Raw genomic sequence first — 17,326 nt, 5'->3', positions numbered from 1 at the left:
TGACTCGATATTTAGCCTTGCTCTGATTTTGGTAAGTTGAATAGACACAATGTCATTCTCTCCTCATGTTGGGTCAAGAATAAAATCTATTTAATTTAGAACCTGTAAAATGCAGTAAATGAAATTAAATTATGCAGTTACATTTTAATTGTTTTAAACTTATTGGATGATTGCATCTTGAGTACGATCTTTTTTCTTATATCAAGATTTGAACACAATTGTCCAAAAACCACAGACCATTATATGCAATTCCCCTGACCTAGGAGAGAGGCATTGAGTTTATTAGAGGTGGTAGAAATGGTATATTTTAGATTTTAGTTCAGGATTATTTAAGGGTTGTGACACATTTTATTTAAGAGTTGTGATAGGTTGTACATGATGTTGATGATTGCAGAGAAGGACTGACGTCCACTCACATTTCCTAGGTGTCTTAAGTACATAAGAAGCATCCAGCTGTATCAGACCCAAGGCCCATTGAGCCCAGCAGCCTTTCTCTGTTAATTGTCAGTCCACCTGTCCTCTGGGTCTCTATCACCTTGACTGGTAGATATAAATTCCCATACTTAACATAGGAATTGCCATGCTGTATCAGACCAATGGTCCACTGAGCCCAGCATCCTGTCTCCAAAAATGGCTAATTTGGGTCACATGGAAGAACCCAGCAGACTCTAATAGGAAAATCCATTCCCTGCTGCTGACTCCCAGAAGTATGACGTGGAGACCCCCAAGTCTATCTGGCTAATAAGTGTTAACAGACCTTCTCTCCAGATACATGTCGAAGGCTTTATTAACCCAACCCTACCAGAACTACATCCTCCAACAACAAATTCCAGAACTACATCCTCCAACAACAAATTCCACAGCTATTGTATGTTGACTGAAAAAACACTTTTGTATGGTTGTAACTGCTGCTCCTTGCAGGTCAGTGCCAAAAATCTTACTGGACTCCTGTGAGGCCAATTCCACTTCTCCGTCCTGCTCCATTCTTCAGGCCTCCTCATTAAAGAACTGAATCAAGTTGAGTTTGTCTGACAGAATCTTTTCTTTCTGGTGTCTTGTAACTTGCTGGTTTCCAGGTCTTGCACTTCCTTTTTCTTTGGTTCTCTTCCCATATTTTTGTTTGCTACTGAAGATAGACTAACGGGTCTGCAATGCCTGCATCTTCCTTGTTTTTCCTTTTCTGTAGTGGGCTACATCCAATCTCTTCCAGCCCTCATCATCTCCCCTGCTTCTAAAGACAGGAAGAAGACAGCAGTGATGGGTGTTCAGTCTGCACTGCCCACGTCCATTGCCTTCCCCTTCTTCTGTAGATTCTCAGCAAAGATTGAATTTATGTCTTCTGTTGGTTCTCCTCTTTGCAAGTCCCACTTTTTTCATTTATCTTATCTATTCCCCTTTGCTTTTAATCTTTCCATTATATATCTACGGAAGGCTTGATAGAAGTCTTTAAATTGTATTCTGTAGATAGCCTAAAGGATTTTATTCTCTACTAAGTGGCTTGTCCCATTTGGCGAGGGGGAACAGGAGTAGTTTTATTGCTGGGCTTAGCTCTCCTGTTTGGGAGAATGCAATGGTGGAGTCTCCAGACCATGCCACCATTCTAGGGTGTGGATTTTGTGTTTGCTCCTTCAGGAAGTCAGATATTACTTTGTCTTCTCCTCATTTTGTTACTCTCCCAGGCAAAGGCCCCTTGGGCTACTAGGGTTGAAGCCTGGGTAGGGAGTAGAGGGAAGGGTGTCTTTTTACCACTTTAAAAGAAGTCATTTTTACCCTTTTGAGTTAAGATGAAGGAAGTATTAGGAGCTACCACCCAATAAAGAGATCTAGGTGTCATAGTGGATAACACATTGAAATTGTCGGCTCAGTGTGCTGCAGCAGTCAAAAAAGCAAACACAATGATGGGAATTATTAGGAAGGGAATGGTTAATAAAACGGAAAATGTCATAATGCCTCTGTATCGCTCCATGGTGAGACCCCACCTTGAATACTGTGTACAATTCTGGTCGCCACATCTCAAAAAAGATATAATTGCGATGGAGAAGGTACAGAGAAGGGCTACCAAAATGATAAGTAAGGGGAATGGAACAGCTCCCCTATGAGGAAAGACTAAAGAGGTTAGGACTTTTCAGCTTGGAGAAGAGACGGCTGAGGGGGGATATGATAGAGGTGTTTAAAATCATGAGAGGTCTAGAACGGGTAGATGTGAATCGGTTATTTACTCTTTCGGATAGTAGAAAGACTAGGGGACACTCCATGAAGTTAGCATGTGCCACATTTAAAACTAATCGGAGAAAGTTCTTTTTCACTCAACGTACAATTAAACTCTGGAATTTGTTGCCAGAGGATGTGGTTAGTGCAGTTAGTATAGCTGTGTTTAAAAAAGGAATGGATAAGTTTTTGGAGGAGAAGTCCATTACCTGCTATTAATAAAGTTGACTTAGAAAATAGCCACTGCTATTACTAGCAACAGTAACATGGAATAGACTTAGTTTTTGGGTACTTGCCAGGTTCTTATGGCCTGGATTGGCCTCTGTTGGAAACAGGATGCTGGGCTTGATGGACCCTTGGTCTGATCCAGTATGGCATGTTCTTATGTTCCTGTCCCGACAGGGACTGTTTAGCACTATCATTCAAAATCTTGAAGTCAATTCTACTGAAACCCAGGATGCTAGTATTAGTTTTCCCCAATGTTTAGTATGGTTTGATAATGTGATATTGAACTACATAGGGACCAATGTAAACCTTCCACAGTGTTGTGTTCGGCGTGTTGTGGGTCCATCCCATGACCCACCACTCTTACCTCCAGCCTGGCCCCCGGGGCATTCCCCCGACTCTGTGTAAGGCCTCCCCAGCTCTGATGCGGCCTGCTGGCGTGGAACAACCAGGGCCACACCACTGCTGCCAGCACAATGCTAGGATCTCCTTAGGTGCACACGTGCCCGAAGTGCCAGCTCTTAAAGGGCCTGTAGTGGCAATCCTCCCGTGGCACCCCTTGATGACATTATCAGTCTTAACCTGCCTTTTCTCACCTCGGCAATAGGTCGGCTCGCTTGTAGTAGAGGTTTGCCTGATTCCTGATCCTTGCCTCCTGGTTCATGTTCCCCTGTGTGTCTATTTCAATTCCTGTGTCCTGTTCCTAGTTCCTGCGCAAGTCTGGCCTTTTCCTGAGTTCTTGCTTTGTGGTCTGCCTCCCTCATCTATTTTCAGTGTCTCATCTATCCAGCTGCTCCTTCTGTCCTCACCCTTCCAACTAGATTCCTGGCTTGTCGTTGGATTGGACTTCTGGCTTTGACTTCAGATTGTACCTTGATGCTGCTTGACCTCCTCCTGCCTTTGACCACGGCCTGCTGTTGACTTTTTTGAACTCTACCTGCTGCCTGCCCCATCCACTGCTTATACTGACTCCATTTCTCTCCATGCTGGCCTGTAATACCCTAAGCAATGGATCTACATCTCCTTATGGATCCAGATAAGGTCAAGGGCAACCAAGACTGCCTGCTACTCTCTGGTCTTCATGCCCTGCAAAGATTCTTAGGCTTTGCTATTACCGGCATTTCATTCCCAACTACTCCCAGATTGTGGCCCCATTCACAGTGCTCACCCGAAAAGGAGCCAACACCAAAGCCTGGCCTTCAGAGGCAATTATTGCCTTCCAAGAGTTGAAGAATGCATTCCTAAAAGAGCCATACCTCCATCATCCTGACCCCACATGTCCATTTATCCTTGAAGTCAATGCCTCCTTGCTGGGGGTAGGAGCAGTAGTGAGCCAACCTTCTGATATGGTGGTCCTTTGCCCGTGCTCCTTCTTCTCGTGGAAATTCTCCCCCACAGAATGCAATTATGGAATTGGGGACAGAGAACTGTTGAACATCAAGCTACCACTTGAGAAATGGTGCCATTGGCTTTAAGGCATGCAACATCACATTACTATTTACACCGATCACAAAAACCCGGGACATCTTTATCTTGCTCAATGACTGAACGCCCACCAAGCTCAGTTGTTGCTGTTCTTCACATGTTTTGACTTTGAAATGAGGTACTGGCCAGCCACTAAGAACGTCTGAGTGGATGCCCTCTCTCAGTCCTTCCTGGCAGAAGACACCCCAATCCACCCAGGCACATTATCAATCTGGCACGTATCCTTCTGGCGTCCACCATTAATGTTCCACCAGGGAAGATGGTTGTTCCACACAAACTCCAAGAATAAGTGTTAAAGTGATCCCATGATTCCTGTGTCGCAGGTCACCCTGGTCAAGCCCGAACTCTCGTGCTGCTCCAGCAATGCTACTGGCAGCCCCAAATGTAGAGAGATGTCTGGGCCTAAGTGGACTCCTGTCCCATCTGTACACAGCAGAAACCCTTAGTGGGATGACCCTGTTGCCTGCCCCCAGGGAACCCTGGACCTATTTGTCCACCAATGTTGTGGTGGACCTTCCCCTCTCTAATAGCTGCACAATTATTTGGGTCCTAGTCGACAGGTTCTCAAAGATGGCTCACGTTATCCCTCTTCCTGGCCTTCCCATGGAGCTGGAGTTAGCCCGATTATTCACTCACCACATCTTCCACCTGTACTGACTGACCAAACATATCATCTCTGATCAGGACGCCCAGTTTACAGCCAAGTACCTGCACTCCCTCTGCAAAAATTTAACATCACCCTGGACTATATGATGGCATACCACCCCAAGCTAATGGACAGTCCAAGCAGACCAATCAGACACTGAAAGGCTTCCTTAAAGCCTATGCAAATGATCACCAAGATAACTGGGCTGCTCTTCTTCCATGGGCAGAGTTTTCCCACAACTCCCACATCAGTTCCACCATGGGATCATCCCCTTTTCAAATTGTGAACGGAAGACAGCCATCTCTCCCGTTACCAGTTCCATTGACATCCCCTCATCTGTTGCTCAATTGACTGCTCAAGAGCTCCAGATACTCTGGGTCCACACTAAGGAAATGCTCCAGAAAGTGGCAGAGAGATCCAAAAGAGCCACAACGCACACCATAGACCTGCGCCACAATTTAAGCCAGGGGACAATGTCTGCCTTAGCACCCATCATATTCAACTCCAGATGCCCACTATGAGACTCACCTCTGTTACATCGGGCACTTCCAAATCACCCACCAGGTGGGCCCAGTAACCTACCAGTTACATCTACCAGCTTCTTTGGGAATCGACAATGTATTCCATGTTTCCTTTCTCAAGCCTCTAGTCTTCACATGGCACTCCAGGAATTTCCCGACCCTCAAAAAGTATCCTCTGAAGAAGATGCTACCTAGAGGGTGAAGAAGTCCTGGATGTCAGATGTTGAGCCAAGAGATGGGAATACATGATAACATGGGAGGGGTATGGCCCGAGGAATACATGAGAGCTCGCTTCCAATATATTGGACAAAAACCTCCTAAAGGAATTTCATGCCTCGCACCCCAAGAAACATTAACCCTATGGGGGTTTCAGAGGAGGGGGTACTGTTGTGTTTGGTGAGTCATGGATCCGTCCTGTGACCCACCGCTCTTAACTCCAACCCAGGCCTGGCATACATACCCCTGACACTGCAGCCGGCCTCTCCAACTCCGATGTGGCTGGCCGGCATGGAACAACCAGGCCCAAGCCGCTGCCACCAGCATGCTGCTAGGATCTCATTAGGTGTGTGCATGTCTGACGTGCCGGCTCTTAAAGGGCCCAAAGCGGTAATCCTCCTGAGGTGCCCCCTGATGACATCATCGGTCTGGGATTAATTAAAGCCACTCCTCCTAACTCTCCTTGCCTTGGCAATAGATCAACTCTGTTGGAGTAGAGGTTTGTCTCTGTGTTCCTGGTTCCTGATCCTTGCCTTCTGGTTCATGTTCTGCTGCATGTCTATTTCAATTCCTGTGCCCTGTTCCTGGTTCCTTCACAAGTCTGGTCTTCTCCTGAGTTCTTGTCTTGTGGTCTGCCTCCCTCGTCTGTCTTCAGCATCTCATATGTCCTGCTGCTCCTTCTGTCCTCACCCTTCTGACTGGATTCCTGGCTTTGACTTCAGATTGGACTTCTGGCTTTGACTTTGGATTTACTTTGACACTGCTTGACCTCCACCTGCCTTTGACCACTGCCTCCTTATTGACTTGCTTGAACTCTGCCTGCCCCATCCACTGCTCATACTGACTCCGCTTCTCTCTGTGCTGGCCTGTAACACCCCAAGCGATGGATCTACATCTCCTCAGAGGCCCGTGCCTAAGTCCAGCCGGCCCCCGGCATTCGAGGGCTCAATCTGAGAGGAACAAGGGCTTGTATTGGTGAAACTCCTGTTGGGCCTCTGCTCCAACCAGCTCCTCCTGCCAATGGTGGGGACCTACAGGGCTCCTCCCTGTGGGTTGCACCAACTCCACCTCGGCCCAAGGATCCACTTCCGAAACACGCAAATTTTTCCACGTGGTATAATGTGTGGTTTTCTGTGCTAATCTTATGCGTATATGTAGTAACTCGATTAAAGTGGAAAAAACATAGCAAAGGAGGTAATTAACTATTCACAGGCAATGTACAGAGCCTCGCTGGTAGGGAGAAAGGTTAGTGAAGGTTTTTTACACCAATTTTTTAGCCCCTGGGTCAGGGCAGAAGTTAAGTTTAAGTGCTTTTTTGAGATACATAAGCCATGCCAACTCTGCTGCATGTTTGAGTGCATATAACTCAGAGTAGTAAGCTATGCCAACTGTATATTTGCCTTTATCCACACCAACGACATATGAGGAACAAACGGGCACTTTACCTTGTGGAAGGTGTACTGGGTGTCCTGATATCGAAAGAACCCAAAGTGAAGTTACCTTTGGGGTTGAGTTTTATTTCATCTCATATACTTCATCTTTTGTTGTCTTTGATCATTTGCCTATGTCCTAGGTTTGAAATGAACTCTGTAACAGTTCTATTAGTGCCGATAATTTAGTGCATATTTTTCCCCACAGCTGTCTATATCAGGGCTTATGCAGGTATTGGCGTGTGTATTAGGTATTCTGTGGTTTCTCTTTGGGCGTATCTCAATTGCACGTCACCCTCCCTATTACACCCACTGGAGAAGACTGCAGTTTCAAACCATATAGGATCATTTTCACTGGACAAATTTGAAGTGAGCGGAAAAAATCTTTTATTGGTTGAGTCAGATGTCAATCCATATCCTTAAGATATTCATTGATTGGGTGATAATTTAAAGCAAAAATTTCTTGTTTGTCAGTTTGTTACCCGATTGGAGGTTGAACTGCCAAGCGTTAGTCAATGGTTGGTGGAGAAGTCAATCAGACACATAGTGGAATTCAATGATTGGTTGAAACTGAAGACTCCAAAAACTGTGCATTTGACAAACATTTTACATTTGATACTTTGGCTACTGGGATTGAGTACATTTAGATGCCCATGTGAAATTCAAGCACTATGCCATGCAGCGTCTTTAGGAGCAACTGGAGGAAGACAGTGGGAAAATCTTTTTCCAAGGTCAGAGAAAGTATGTCTTTATTTAATTATACAAGCTTTATCCTGTGAACAAGTGTTTAACAAAATGATTGAATGCTTTTGCCGTTTTCCCTGATGCAGCTGTTTTACAGTCGTCATGTGGCATTTTGGTGTTTTTGGCAATTGACGAAATGTATCCTGCAGTTCCAACGCTTGTCTCCATAATGGCTACACAAATGTGATCTGAATTTTTTGGCGTTGTAAATAGAAAGCCAGCATTGACCAAAAGGATTACCAAAAGGAGATAAGTTATAATTTGTTCATTGGACTTGGAATAATGCAATAGAGAAACACATTCTGTACTTTTAAGTAACAGATACATTTAGATCACAGAGGAAATGTGGAGATCGTAGAGGATAAGTGCATATAAAAAGAAATACATTCTAACAAAAAAGCACAAAAGAGAAATATTATATTACTAAAAAAGAAAAATAGAAAGACTAATAAAATAATATAAATAAACATTAATTAAAGGGTGGTGAGAGGTTTTTTGACCAATGATTGATTCAAACGCTTATACTGAGGCCTTTTCCTCTCTGTAGATATAAATAATGTTTTGTAAATAATTTTGGAGGTCATAATTATAAATAAGCTCATTATTTCTTGGATTTATCGATTGAGGTTTATATCCCTGATTATATATTGTGATTTCTTGTGTTACTGCTTTATTATGTAAATCACAAATGCAGAAACTTCTACAGCTGGCAGCTTGGATTTACCCAAGTGAAATGATGGGCAAGCTGGTCATTATCTGCTGTCATCATTTATGTTACTATGTTATTGTCTTCAAAATGACCCCTACTTCGTAGTGTAAAAGCAAAGTGTATTTATTAATTTCTGTTCACTTCCAGACTGTTAACCCTGAGCACAATATTACCTCAGTCTAAGTATGGATGCTTTCAATAATACCAACAACAGTCCTGTGACCTTTATCATGCTCGGCATTCCTGGGATAGAAGCTCAGCACATCTGGATCTCCATCCCTTTCTGTGCTGTGTATATTATTGCACTTCTGGGAAACTGCTTTATTCTATTTCTTATAAAAACGGAACGGAGTCTCCACACTCCCATGTACTACTTCCTCTCCATGTTAGCCATCAATGATATCGGTATGACACTGACTACATTACCCACAATGCTGAGCATTTTTTTGTTTAACATCAAGGAAATTAATTTTGTTGCTTGCCAGACCCAGATATTCTTTCTTCATAATTTCACAATAATGGAGTCCTCGGTGCTCCTGGCCATGGCCTTCGATCGCTATCTTGCAATCTGTAACCCCATGAGATACACCTCCATCTTAACATATTCCATCATAGCCAGCATTGGGGTGGCCATTCTAGTTCGATGCACTGTATTAATTATCCCAATAATCATTTTACTTAAACGATTGTCATTTTGTAAAGCCAATCTGCTTTCCCATTCTTTCTGTTATCATCCTGATGTGCTAAAGCTGGCGTGCACTGATACAAGGATCAATAACTTCTATGGTTTAGTTGTGGTCCTTTCCACGGCAGGAATAGACTCTCTGTTTATTGTCTTATCTTATGTGATGATTATTAAGACTGTCCTGAGTATTGCATCATCAGAACAACGACTCAAGGCATTTAACACCTGTGTGTCTCATATCTGTGTCATCCTAATCTTCTACATCCCGATGATTGGATTGGCAGTGGTGCACAGATTTGGAAAAAATATTCCTCCTGTGATATACACCCTAATGGGAAATGTTTACCTTTTGATTCCACCTGTGCTAAATCCAATTATCTACAGCATAAAAACAAAACAGATTCAGAGACAGATACTCAGAATGTTCAGTAGAAAACAGGATCACACATAGAGATACTGAAAATATTTCACTAGAAATGAAAGCAGAAGTGAAATTCCATCTGTGTATTCAGTGTTTTACATTGAGAGTGCCATTGTCAAAAATCTCAATAGACAAAACATGTTATGGTGGATAGAAGGTTCTAGAAGACGACATCATGATGTAAGGTTGCAAGCATTAGACTTAAGGGTAATGTAAGGAAGTGTTTCTTCACAGAAGCCATAATGGATCCCTGGAACAGGTTCCCAGCAAAGGTCACATAGATGGCAGGTTAGGAGAAACAATGACCAGAGATTCATGGAGTCCAACCTTCTTCTGATTGCCTTACAGTTCAGTCGACATGACAATCCAAGAGAAAGAGAAAAAACACCGTGTATCTGTAACCCACATCTTTCTCAGCTCCAATCATGGTAATTTGCATTGGGGAAAAAATGTTATTAAAATTTAAAAATGCGTAGGATGTGCAAGAAGATTACTTAGCAGTAGGGAACAGAGGGTTAAGTACATCATGTAGAATCAGTGATACTAAAATAGGTGGAGAAAATATACAGGCAAGGTGGACAGATGGACTTTATTTAACCTCCTACTTTCTGTTTCTTAAGTTAGCAGCATAGTGTAATTGAATAAGAAACCTGAGTTAATTCTTCTAACTTTGAAAGCTGAAAAATAGATCTGTTTGCCAGCTGACAGTCAGGCTGTCCATGCCTGAAGTGCTTTATGTGTTTCTGAACTAATAGGTATGCAACGGGTCATAATCAGCTGCTGTATGGCTTGGCAGATGAAACTATCCGGGTAACTTACGGGTAAATTATAAAAGAAGCGCACATGCGTCCATAAGAACATAAGAACATAAGAAAATGCCATACTGGGTCAGACCAAGGGTCCATCAAGCCCAGTGTCCTGTTTCCAACAGAGGCCAAAACCAGGCCATAAGAACCTGGCAATTACCCAAACACTAAGAAGATCCCATGCTACTGATGCAATTAATAGCAGTGGCTATTCCCTAAGTCAACTTGATTAATAGCCATTAATGGACTTCTCCTCCAAGAACTTATCCAAACCTTTTTTGAACCCAGTTACACTAACTGCACTAACCACATCCTCTGGCAACAAATTCCAGAGCTTTATTGTGCGTTGAGTGGTTGAGTGGTTCTCGTCGTGCGCACATGGATGCGCTGATTTTATAACATGCACATGCTGACGTGCACGTTATAAAATCTGATACCCACATGCACATGCGCATCTGATTTTATATTGGCTCGCGCAAGTGCGTGTGGGTGGCATGTAAGGGTGGGTTTTCTTAAAAAGCGTGGTAACACAATTGGACATCCCCAGTTCCCTATCCCCCTACCCCCTACCCTAACCTCCCTTCCCCTCTCTTCTCCTCCCTCCCCCTAAGCTAACTATCGCCAATTTTACTACTTAATGCTCCTCTGGAGCACAAGTGGTTTCAGCGCACCGGCAGCTGGCCTGTGCGCTTTCCTGGGACAGTGGCTAATGGCCGCTGTTCCAGCTGGCTTTCTCCCTGCCCCACCCCTCCCCTCCCCACACAAACCATGCCCCCCTGCCCACCCCTTTTTCAGGGCCCGGCACTTCTGCGTCTAATGGGGGTTACGCACGTGGCCGGGCTCTTCTGAAAATGCACGCAACATGCCCAAGGCTCAACACATACGTAACCTCCATTATTTACACACATGGCCGTTTGAAACTTTTCTTAAGAACATAAGAAAATGCCATACTGGGTCAGACCAAGGGTCCATCAAGCCCAGCATTCTGTTTCCAACAGTGGCCAATCCAGGCCATAAGAACCTGGCAAGTACCCCAAAACTAAGTCTATTCCATGTAACCATTGCTAATGGCAGTGGCTATTCTCTAAGTGAACTTAATAGCAGGTAATGGACTTCTCCTCCAAGAACTTATCCAATCCTTTTTTAAACCCAGCTACACTAACTGCACTAACCACATCCCCTGGCAACAAATTCCAGAGTTTAATTGTGCGTTGAGTAAAAAAGAACTTTCTCCGATTAGTTTTCTTAGTTTTCAAGTTTTCTTGATAACGAGCAGGTTAACACTTCCTATTTCTATCTCTGAAATTTATACATTTCTAAAAACAACTAAATCCAGAAACACGTTAGCCCAGGCTCTTGAAAAATAACAAGTAAGGGGGATGCAGGGCCTTATAATAGAATTATTTCAGAATGGCTATAAGAGAATACAACGCATGGTTTATACTTGTACCCTCATCCAAGCCCATAAAGCCATCTTGTGTGTCACACCACCATGCTGCAAGCATCAAATAGGACCTGCAACCTCTTATCACCATCTCTGGTCCTGCCCAGACGTCTCCACTTTTTGGGAGAGTACCTGAGGTTCCAGGTTCGTGTGTCCATAGAATGCCACTGGTGTGTTTATTTGACATTGATGTTGAGGCCTCTTTAGCACAAAGTCCTGATAAGCTCTTCATATGCAGAGGACTTCTAATAGCCATAAAGTGATTAATATCGCAATGGACCCAGCCTGAACCACCAGATCTGAAGTTATGGAGGGAACCAGATCCACAGAATGATGGCGATGGAGTGGGTGACAGTGACAGAAGTGGACATGAAGAAGATGTGAGCTTTTCAGAAAATCTAGAACCTGATTCTGGCGTCTATGCTTTGTCGTATCAAGAGCAGATTTTACAGAGGTAATCGACTGAAGACAATAGAATTTTACAAACTATAGATGTGTAAAACCAGTTTTGAGATAAAGAGATAAATGTGTGTTGTTACTGGGGTTTAATTTGCATGATGGAGCTGGATAGGGAAGGAGGAGAAAAGAATAAGATGAGAGGGAGTTGGACATGCTTAGTCTTTGATGAGTTTACATCTTTGGACAAATATGTTTAAGATTTTCATGATGTTATCTTTCATTTAAGAAAGTGAATATGCATTACAAAAGTGAGAGATGATAAGGTTGTAATTTATTTTACAAATATAATAAAATAGAATTAAATTAAAAATAAATTCTCACCTTGTGGGTATTTTCTATTTTATTTGTTATTCTTTTTTCCAACATTTAGGGGATAATTGTTAAAGAGCAATGTGGGAAGTGTGCTTGTAGACTGGCATATGTAGAAACATAGAAACATAGAAATGACGGAAGAAGAAGACCAAACGGCCCATCCAGTCTGCCCAGCAAGCCTCACACTTCTTTTTTCTCATACTTATCTGTTTCTCTTGGCTCTTAGTAACCTTTTGGTTCTATTACCCTTCCACCCCCACCATTAATGTATATCTGCATAAGTAGCCTCTGTGCTCAATAATAAGATTTTCAGAAGGGCAGGACGTATGTGCTGTCACCGCTGTGCAAAGGGATGCACGGAGGGCATTCTGGGGCGGGGTTTGGAAGTACGTGCACATTTGCACATTTTAGGAACAGAGTTCACACATACATCATCAAACGTGCACGCATGCATTTACCCCAGCTAATTATCTCACAGATATTAAATCTGACTTCTCTTCTTCTGTGCAGTTTTTGTGTGGAGGGTCTGCAGCTAGAGGAAGAGGGAGTGGGTGCACTGGTGGAGGGTGCAAATGAAATGGTGACGGTCTGGGTCAACTGGTGGAGGTCTCAGTGAAGTGGTGCTTGGAGGTAGGCTCACAAGTACTGACCCTGCAATAGGAATTAAATCAATGTAGTCCCCATCGTCCCAGATACTTCTCAGCCTTGCTATATCCTTTCTCAGTTCTGCCACCTGTTCCCTGAGGAATTCGACCTGCAGACATCTTTCACAAGGAATCACTTCCTCAGGGAGTGTCTCAGGAATCCGTACATGGAACCGTGCTTTTAATATATTTATAAATGATCTGGAAAAAGGTATGATGATTAAAATGATCAAAGACATGGTGGAAAGAGGATAACCAATGGGACAGTGCTATCGCAGGGTACAAATTATATCGCAATGACAGAGAGGAGCACTCGGGAGGAGGTGTGGCGCTTTATGTCCGGGATGGCATAGAGTCCAACAGGATAAACATCCTGCATGAGACTAAATACAAAATCGAATCTTTATGGGTAGAAATCCCTTGTGTGTCGGGGAAGACTACAGTGATAGGGGTATACTACCGTCCACCTGGTCAAGATGGTGAGACGGACAGTGAAATGCTAAGAGAAATTAGGGAAGCTAACCAAATTGGTAGTGCGATAATAATGGGAGATTTCAAATTAACAATAAAAAAACGTGTCTCTTTATCCACAGAACAACGATCTAAGTAACATCAAGAAAAAACGTATCTCAATTTTTTGATTTTTTAGGTGCTATAAATTTCTTTGCCTTCTTAAACTTAATGGGCCGGATTTTAAAAGCCCTGCGCGCTGGCGCGCCTATTTTGCATAGGTCACTGGCGCGCGCATAGCCCCGGGACGCGCGTAAGTCCCGGGGCTTCGTACAAGGGGCGGGAGGGGGCATGTCCGGGGGCGTGTCCGGGGTCAGGGGCGGTTCGGGGCAGGTCCGGGGGCGTGGCGCCGGCCCGGGGGCATGGCCGAGGCCTCCGGACCAGCCCCCGGGTTGGGTGATGGCGCGCCAGCAGCCCGCTGGCGCGCGCAGATTTATGCCTGCCTCTGGTAGGCGTAAATCTGCCGACAAAGTAGGGGGGGTTTAGATAGGGCCGGGGGGGGGTGGGTTATGTAGGGGAAGGGAGGGGAAGGTGAGGGGAGGCGGAAGGAAAGTTCCCTCCGAGGCCGCTCCGATTTCAGAGCGGCCTCGGAGGGATTTTATGAGATACGCGCGGCTACGCACAGATCTTATAAAATCCAGCGTACTTTTGTTCGCACGTGCTGTGTGAACAAAAGTACGCGCGCACACTGTTTTTGAAAATGTACCCCAGCATTTACACAAACATCATTTGTGAATTTGGGACCTTCATTACACCCACGCTGCTACAAGTATACACTGTGTGGTACATTTTAAAAAACAGTGTGCGCGCGTACTTTTGTTCGCACGTGCTGTGTGAACAAAAGTACGCGCGCACACTGTTTTTGAAAATGTACCTCAGCATTTACACAAACATCATTTGTGAATTTGGGACCTTCATTACACCCACGCTGATACAAGTATACACTGCGTGGTACATTTTAAAAAACAGTGTGCGCGCGTACTTTTGTTCGCACGTGCTGTGTGAACAAAAGTACGCGCGCACACTGTTTTTGAAAATGTACCCCAGCATTTACACAAACATCATTTGTGAATTTGGGACCTTCATTACACCCACGCTGCTACAAGTATACACTGCGTGGTACATTTTAAAAAACAGTGTGCGCGCGTACTTTTGTTCGCACGTGCTGTGTGAACAAAAGTACGCGCGCACACTGTTTTTGAAAATGTACCTCAGCATTTACACAAACATCATTTGTGAATTTGGGACCTTCATTACACCCACGCTGATACAAGTATACACTGCGTGGTACATTTTAAAAAACAGCGTGCGCGCGTACTTTTGTTCACGCACCAGGAGCAAACAAAAGCACGCTGGATTTTATAAGATATGTGCGTAGCCGCGCGTAATCCGGGGTCGGCACACGCAAGGGGGTGCACATTTGTGCACCCCCTTGCGCGTGCTGAGCCCTGCGCGCGCGGCCTGTTCCCTCCATCTCCTCCCCGGCCCTATCTAAACCCCCCCTTACCATTATTGTAAAAGTTACGCCTGCCTCTGGCAGGTGTAACTTGCACGCACCAGCGGGCTGCTGGCACGCCATCTCCTGACCCAGGGGCTGTTCCGGAGGCCTCGGCCGCGCCCCCGGAATGCCCCTGGGTCAGCACCATGCCCCCCGACACGCCCCCCCGGAACGCCCCGAACGTCGCGCCGCCCACCCAAAACGCCCTCAACATGCCCCCCTAGCGAAGCCCCAGGACTTATGCGCATCCAGGGGCTTGCGCGCGGCCGCCGAGCCTATGCAAAATAGGCTCGGCGCGCGCAGGGGCATTTTAAAAGGGTTACGTGCGTACCTTATGCGCGTAACCCTTTTAAAATCTACCCCTGTGTTTCACGCCTGTGTGGGTCCTTTTTAATCATAGATCCATTAGTCCAACTCTTGCATAGAAATTTTTAACTTTTTGGCATTTTCCTTAAAACTCAAAGAATCGTACTTCCCTTTATTCTTTGTTGGTGTCAGAAGTCCGACGCGTGCGTTTCGCGAGCCGCTGCTTCGGGGACGTCTCGTGCTGACTCACTCTTCCCGGCGCACCTCCGGATACTTCACAGGGTGCTGCTGCGGGAGAATCTTTAGGGACTTTGTTTGTAGTAATTTTATAGAGGTCCCTCAGAGTATTTCTGAAAATCAAGGCACTATTTAGTTGCATAGCCGTTACAGCATCACTCATTCACAATTTTACAATTTGCACATCCTATACAGACTGGGAAACGCTGGTCAGGTTTTCTTACCAGACCTGTCACCATTTTCTATCTCAGCATGTAGGCAAGTAACTAGCCGAGAAGGGGTCTGATTTATAGGCTAATTCACTGATCTCACCTGATACCAGACTTAATCATGATTTGACCAGGAATTCACATAAAGTGAAACCACTCAATTTCCTTATTAAGGCCACCCGGGGTGACTGATTTCAACTGAAAAATCAATTTCTGTTCACACTGTTTGAGCCTCTTCACTCTATCTCCCCCTCTCCAATGCGGATTTATGACTTCTAAAACTGTCCATTTAATATCCTTGAACTCATGATGACACTCTTTGAAGTGAGTGACCAAAGCTTCTTCAAGCCTGCCCGTATTTAGGCTGCACTTATGTTCTGTTAATAGGATCCTTACTTGACGTTTTGTCATGCCCACATATGTTAAGGGGCATGGGCAAAAGATAGCATAGACCACAAATGGCACGAAAATTCAGGTAGGGCTATCACTCTGCCCGTTGCTGTAGTAATATCAATCTGTATAGATTTGAGAGGACAACACATGCCTATCAAGTCACTCTATACAGTAATTTCGCAAGATCAGCCTCTGCTGGCAGTTACTAAAGTGGAAAGCAATTGACTATGTGCTTAGCTTGATTTTTGAAATCATTACGATCAGTGCACAGTCTTCTTAAGCGGAGAAATTGACCGACTGGCAAGTTGGTTTTAAAATTAGCTGGATGGAAGCTATCAAAACGTAATGGCAGTTACTACAGTGCTAGAAACACGATTGCATCCAAAAAGAATTCCATCAAGTTATATCACTGAATTGCTTGAACTAGCATTGAGCAAAAACTACTTTATGTTTGAGGACAAATTTTATTTCCAAATTCGGGGTACAGCGATAGGCGCCGCGATGGCCCTGGACGTGGCAAACATTTTTGTTGCCATGTTTGAAGCACTATACATTCAAGGATGCAAGTGGACTCCATATTTAAAATGTTGGAAAAGATACATTGACGACATTTTTGTTATCTGGGACTAATGGACCTCTGATTAAAAAGGACCCACATAGGTGTGAAACACAAATGTAGCACCATGGGTGTTATGAAGGTCCCAAATTCACAAATGATCTGTGTGTAAATATTAAGTTTAAGAAGGCAAAGAAATTTATAGCACCTAAAAAACAAAAAATTGAGATACAACGTTTTTTCTTGAGATTTCAATTACCCCAATATTGACTGGGTAAATGTATCATCGGGACATGCTAGAGATATAAAGTTCCTGGATGTAATAAATGACAGTTTTATGAGGCAATTGGTTCAGGAACCGAAAAGAGAGGGAGCAATTTTAGATCTAATTCTCAGTGGAGCACAGGACTTGGTGAGAGAGGTAACGGTGGTGGGGCCGCTTGGCAATAATGATCATAATATGATCAAATTTGATTTAATGACTGGAAGGGGGAGAGTAAGCAAATCCAGGCTCTAGTGCTAAACTTTCAAAAGAGAAACTTTGATAAAATGAGAAAAATAGTTAGAAAAAAACTGAAAGCTGCAGCTACAAAGGTAAAAAGTGTGCAATAGGTGTGGATATTGTTAAAAAATACCATCCTAGAAACACAGAACATAAGAAC

General features: G+C 44.1%; 1 protein-coding gene across 1 annotated transcript; it reads left to right on the top strand.

The window, feature by feature from the left end:
• Window positions 1-8,369: 8,369 nt before the first annotated feature.
• Window positions 8,370-9,320, top strand: LOC115091587 (olfactory receptor 51F2-like). Its single transcript, XM_029601765.1, has one exon. The coding sequence runs from the start codon at window positions 8,370-8,372 to the stop codon at window positions 9,318-9,320; it is 951 nt and encodes a 316-aa protein (XP_029457625.1).
• Window positions 9,321-17,326: the final 8,006 nt, after the last annotated feature.

This window comes from Rhinatrema bivittatum, chromosome 5 (assembly GCF_901001135.1).
Source record: "Rhinatrema bivittatum chromosome 5, aRhiBiv1.1, whole genome shotgun sequence".
Taxonomy (NCBI): domain Eukaryota; kingdom Metazoa; phylum Chordata; class Amphibia; order Gymnophiona; family Rhinatrematidae; genus Rhinatrema; species Rhinatrema bivittatum.
The sequence above is the reverse complement of the archived record's forward strand: the minus strand, read 5'-3'. Positions and strand labels throughout refer to the sequence as shown.

What these genes read in the sequence shown, in the direction of transcription:
- LOC115091587 (XM_029601765.1), top strand. Translation starts at nt 8,370, where the DNA reads ATGGATGCTTTCAATAATACCAACAACAGTCCTGTGACCTTTATCATG.